This window comes from Monopterus albus, unplaced genomic scaffold (assembly GCF_001952655.1).
Source record: "Monopterus albus unplaced genomic scaffold, M_albus_1.0 scaffold337.1, whole genome shotgun sequence".
In the NCBI taxonomy this organism is placed as follows: Eukaryota; Metazoa; Chordata; class Actinopteri; order Synbranchiformes; family Synbranchidae; genus Monopterus; species Monopterus albus.
The window spans coordinates 3,173-6,864 of record NW_018128217.1 but is presented as its reverse complement, the minus strand read 5'-3'; the positions used below and the strand labels follow the sequence as shown (position 1 = coordinate 6,864).

At 43.0% G+C, this 3,692-nt stretch overlaps 1 protein-coding gene across 1 annotated transcript; it reads right to left on the bottom strand.

The window, feature by feature from the left end:
• Nucleotides 1-44: 44 nt before the first annotated feature.
• LOC109974539 (signal-regulatory protein beta-2-like) lies at nucleotides 45-2,745 on the bottom strand. The gene is made up of 4 exons (XM_020624762.1): nucleotides 2,711-2,745; nucleotides 2,230-2,369; nucleotides 630-959; nucleotides 45-433 (listed from the first exon to the last, which is right to left on the bottom strand). Exons 1-4 carry the CDS (start codon nucleotides 2,743-2,745, stop codon nucleotides 45-47), a joined length of 894 nt encoding a protein of 297 aa, XP_020480418.1.
• Nucleotides 2,746-3,692: the final 947 nt, after the last annotated feature.

Below are 3,692 nucleotides of genomic sequence, written 5' to 3'. Positions count from 1 at the left end.
TGATTTTACCAGATTTTAAATTAAACACACAAAAGTTAATATAGTCACTGTATGTCCTGAAATATCGTGCAGTTACCTTCAATGTCCAGTTTTGTCCCATTTCCAAATAATATCTGTCCACATGCGGCCACAGCACAGTAATAAGTCCCAGCATCAGAGGAGCTGACGTTCCTGGAGAAGCTGTAGACACATGTCTGTGGAGAATGAGTCTCTGGACTCTTTTCACATTGATCACTGCCGTTTCTTTGGGCATAAATGACACCGGGATGAGATTCATCTGATCCTGGTTTGAACCAGTACACACTTTGTTCTCCTGGACATATTTTAAGCTCAGAGTCAGAGAAGACTGAACACTGTAAAGTCACTGAGTCTCCTGGACGGACTGGATCAGATGGAGGGACCTGAACAATGGCAGTGATATTTGGTTCTGGTCCTGCAAAAAACATTAGAAAAAATGTGCTTCACTCACTTTAGTAAAAAAAAAAAAGTGTTAAAATATTAATGTTTTAAAACACTTTACTATAAATTATAATGCAATATATTTGGAAATACATGTAGAAAAGTAACTGTTTAATCGCTGTCATAAATGTGTTGAACCATGAAACATCTGATTGCTGTCTTTTATTTACCTTTGATTCTCAGAAATGTTGCATTTATAAAATTCATGTCCAGTAGGTCAACTTTCATACAGTAGTAAACTCCAGTATCACTTTGCTTTGTTTCACTAATGTGCAGAACAAAGGTTCCAGGCTCTTGTTTTGCTGTAATGCGAGGAGTCTTATTAACACCAACATAATCAAAGGAATATGTTCCTCCCAAGACTTCAGGGAAGCCTCCAGAAACAAGTCTGATCCAATGCAAGGTTGCATCATAATCAGATGTCTGTCGAGTACATGTCAAATTCACATAATCTCCAACACCAACAGTCTTTGTTGCAAAGATCACATCATCTGTGCAGCCTATAAATAAAATGAGATACAGCAGTGATTAATGCCAGAGACAAATCTATATAAAGTTTGCACTGTGATAAATTGATGCAAGAAGATGAAGAAAATACTTAAAATATATTTTCCAAAATATATATGGAGAAAAAAGCAGATTGTATATACTTACACCCCACTTTGAATAAGAGTAAATAGAATATGATCAGCATTTTCCTCTGAATCCACTTAAGACAGCAGGTAATTCACACTGCATTGTAAGACGATTTACTACCGTGTAACCATACGAAGTGGGAGGGTGCAATTTCAAAACAATCTCATTGGCTTCTCATTGGCATTTCACTTTACCACCACAGTGGAAATAAAATCAGCCATCCTTCCACCTTAAACACACAAAACAACAACAACAGCAGGTTTTGTTTTACGTGTCATGGTTGGTTTCTGTAACTGACACTGAGAGTAAAGACAACAGATTGTTTGACTTGATGTGAACTCCACTGATCCACAGCAAGGTTGTTCACAACATTTCCTTTTTTCCCATAATATCTGGAAGATGTTTGAGCTGATACTCTCTATGGTCCAGCTGTTTAGGACATACAGAAATGCCACCCTGTCCCATTTTTCCTTGAGGCAGCCATGAATTTCCTTTAACACAAAAGGAAGGATTGTGGACACCGCATGACACAACACTGCACATTTTTATGTTGTACATCCTTGTACTGTTATACTACCATAGTTTTTAGAGTTGCAGCCTGGTTTCCAGAAACGCTAATAGGGGTGACTTTATCAGTGGTTCATGAGGTTTGTCACTGTCCAACATAATTTACTAAAGTCACTGATGCCCTGTAAATTGGTTCATTAAGCCAAAAAAAATCCAAAGAAGTTAAGAGACAATTTACCAAAGAAACCTTACACTCACTGGTGATGATTTTAAATGTTCTATTTCCATCTCCAAAGAAGTTAAGAGACAATTTACCAAAGGAACCTTACACTCACTGGTGATGATTCTAAATGTTCTATGTCCATCTCTGCACAGTGGTAGCACTCCTTTCAGCATCATTCAGCTGTTTTCATGCTTCCTTGTGGTAGTGGTGGCGTGGCAGTGACCTGGCAGGCTGCATCCTCCTCGCTGGTCTCTGGCTGGCCTCACTGTGCAGTGGCCATGACCCTGGGCATGGAGCTCCACCTCACTGCAAAGGCAGTAAGGTTCTGGGGTGGGCCACCTGCACATGCAGTCTAAGCTTGTCAGGGATGACAGCCTAGACAAACTGATCTCTCACCAACTCACCCTGGATGGCAGGTGGCATGGAGGTGTAGGCGTGCCGGCCCAGGCTCTCGACATTGTAAGCCAAAACACAGAGGGATTCTCCCAGCAGCTGGGTGTGGTGTCTAAACTCATTGTGTAGGGCATCTTGCAGGTCCAGGTCTCTGAAGCGCACTCACCAGGGCTCAGTAATTGCTCCACTAAGCAACAGCTGACATGTCTGGGCATCCTCCATTAGCGACAAAGCCAGCTGTGGTGCCTTCACCTCCTCTGACCAGTGGGCAGCAGCAGCCACCATTTCAAAATAAGCGAGATATGGCTTCCAGCAGCCCTTGCCAGAGAACTTTGGCATTTTTGGCATTTCTGGTCGGGTCATCATCGAGGTTGGGGTTGGTCCTGCTGCCCTACCTTGGACTGACCTGCTTGCAATTCCAGAACAGCTGGCTGGCTGTGGGACCCCACGAAGCCAGGGTTGTGATCACTGAGCACAGTTCCTCTGCCTTACCTGGTGGGGAACACTGGCTCCATCACAGGTCTCATTTTGGTGGGCCGCTGCTAAGAGCAGGGTGGCAGGCAGTTCCCCGGCAGCTGCGGGGGCTTCTGCTTCGTTTCACCTGCCTCTCGCTTCTGTCAGCTGCTGTGGCTCTTCCCCATACCACTTCTGGCACCAGTGTAGCATAAGCTAGTTTGAGGAAGGAGCCAGAGACGGAGGTTGCCTGTTACTGTGCTTTCCCGAGGCCAGGGAAGCCACTCTTTTATTAACACACACACACACACAGACAGCTGAACACAGCAGCCAGGGTGCCGAACAATCCTCGCCACCCCGAACTAAATACATGGTGTTTAGAAGGGTATTATGGGGGATCCCACCAGGTGCTCACCCCAAGGCATTCTGGGGGACGCCACCACGCGTCTCTCTGCCCCCAAAGCTACAGTACAGTACATCTCTATCATTCTTAGCAGCACATGCGATTTGATGACAATATGTAATTCCTTCAGTACTGTAACTTCATGCAACTTCTGCTTGACTAATGCGGGGCCTTTAAAGTCAAGGTCAAGCTTTTTGTCACGCCACATGAACACCACAGTACAGTAGTTCCACTGCCACTGCGCATTTGCATTGGATGCAAATCATGTACTGCAGAAAAATCCATGTAGTTCTTTTTAAGACTCTCATATTCAAACATTTAGATTTAATGACTGTGGGATTTATATATCAAAACCTCTGTCAAAGCCTCTGCTGCTGTTACATTATCACTAAACATACAATAGTGGCTTTTTGTGTGGTTGCAGTATTTTAATACTTAGACTATAAGAGGTTACATTTTAGAGAAAGGACTGACACAATAACTTTTACTTACAAATGGTTCATGTGTAATGTATCTGTAATTTTAAATTGTGTGTCCCCAAATCAATATTTAAAATCCTACAACATTATTCTTCCCACTTACTTAGACAGGAATGTCATCAACCTTAATGAACTGTGT

Coding starts and splice junctions, on each gene's coding strand:
- LOC109974539 (XM_020624762.1), bottom strand. CDS start 2,745: ATGAGACCTGTGATGGAGCCAGTGTTCCCCACCAG. Junction 2,370..2,710: donor GAGCCAGTGTTCCCCACCAG/GTAAGGCAGAGG, acceptor AGTGCGCTTCAG/AGACCTGGACCTGCAAGATG. Junction 960..2,229: donor CATGCCACCTGCCATCCAGG/GTGAGTTGGTGA, acceptor TTTTATTTATAG/GCTGCACAGATGATGTGATC.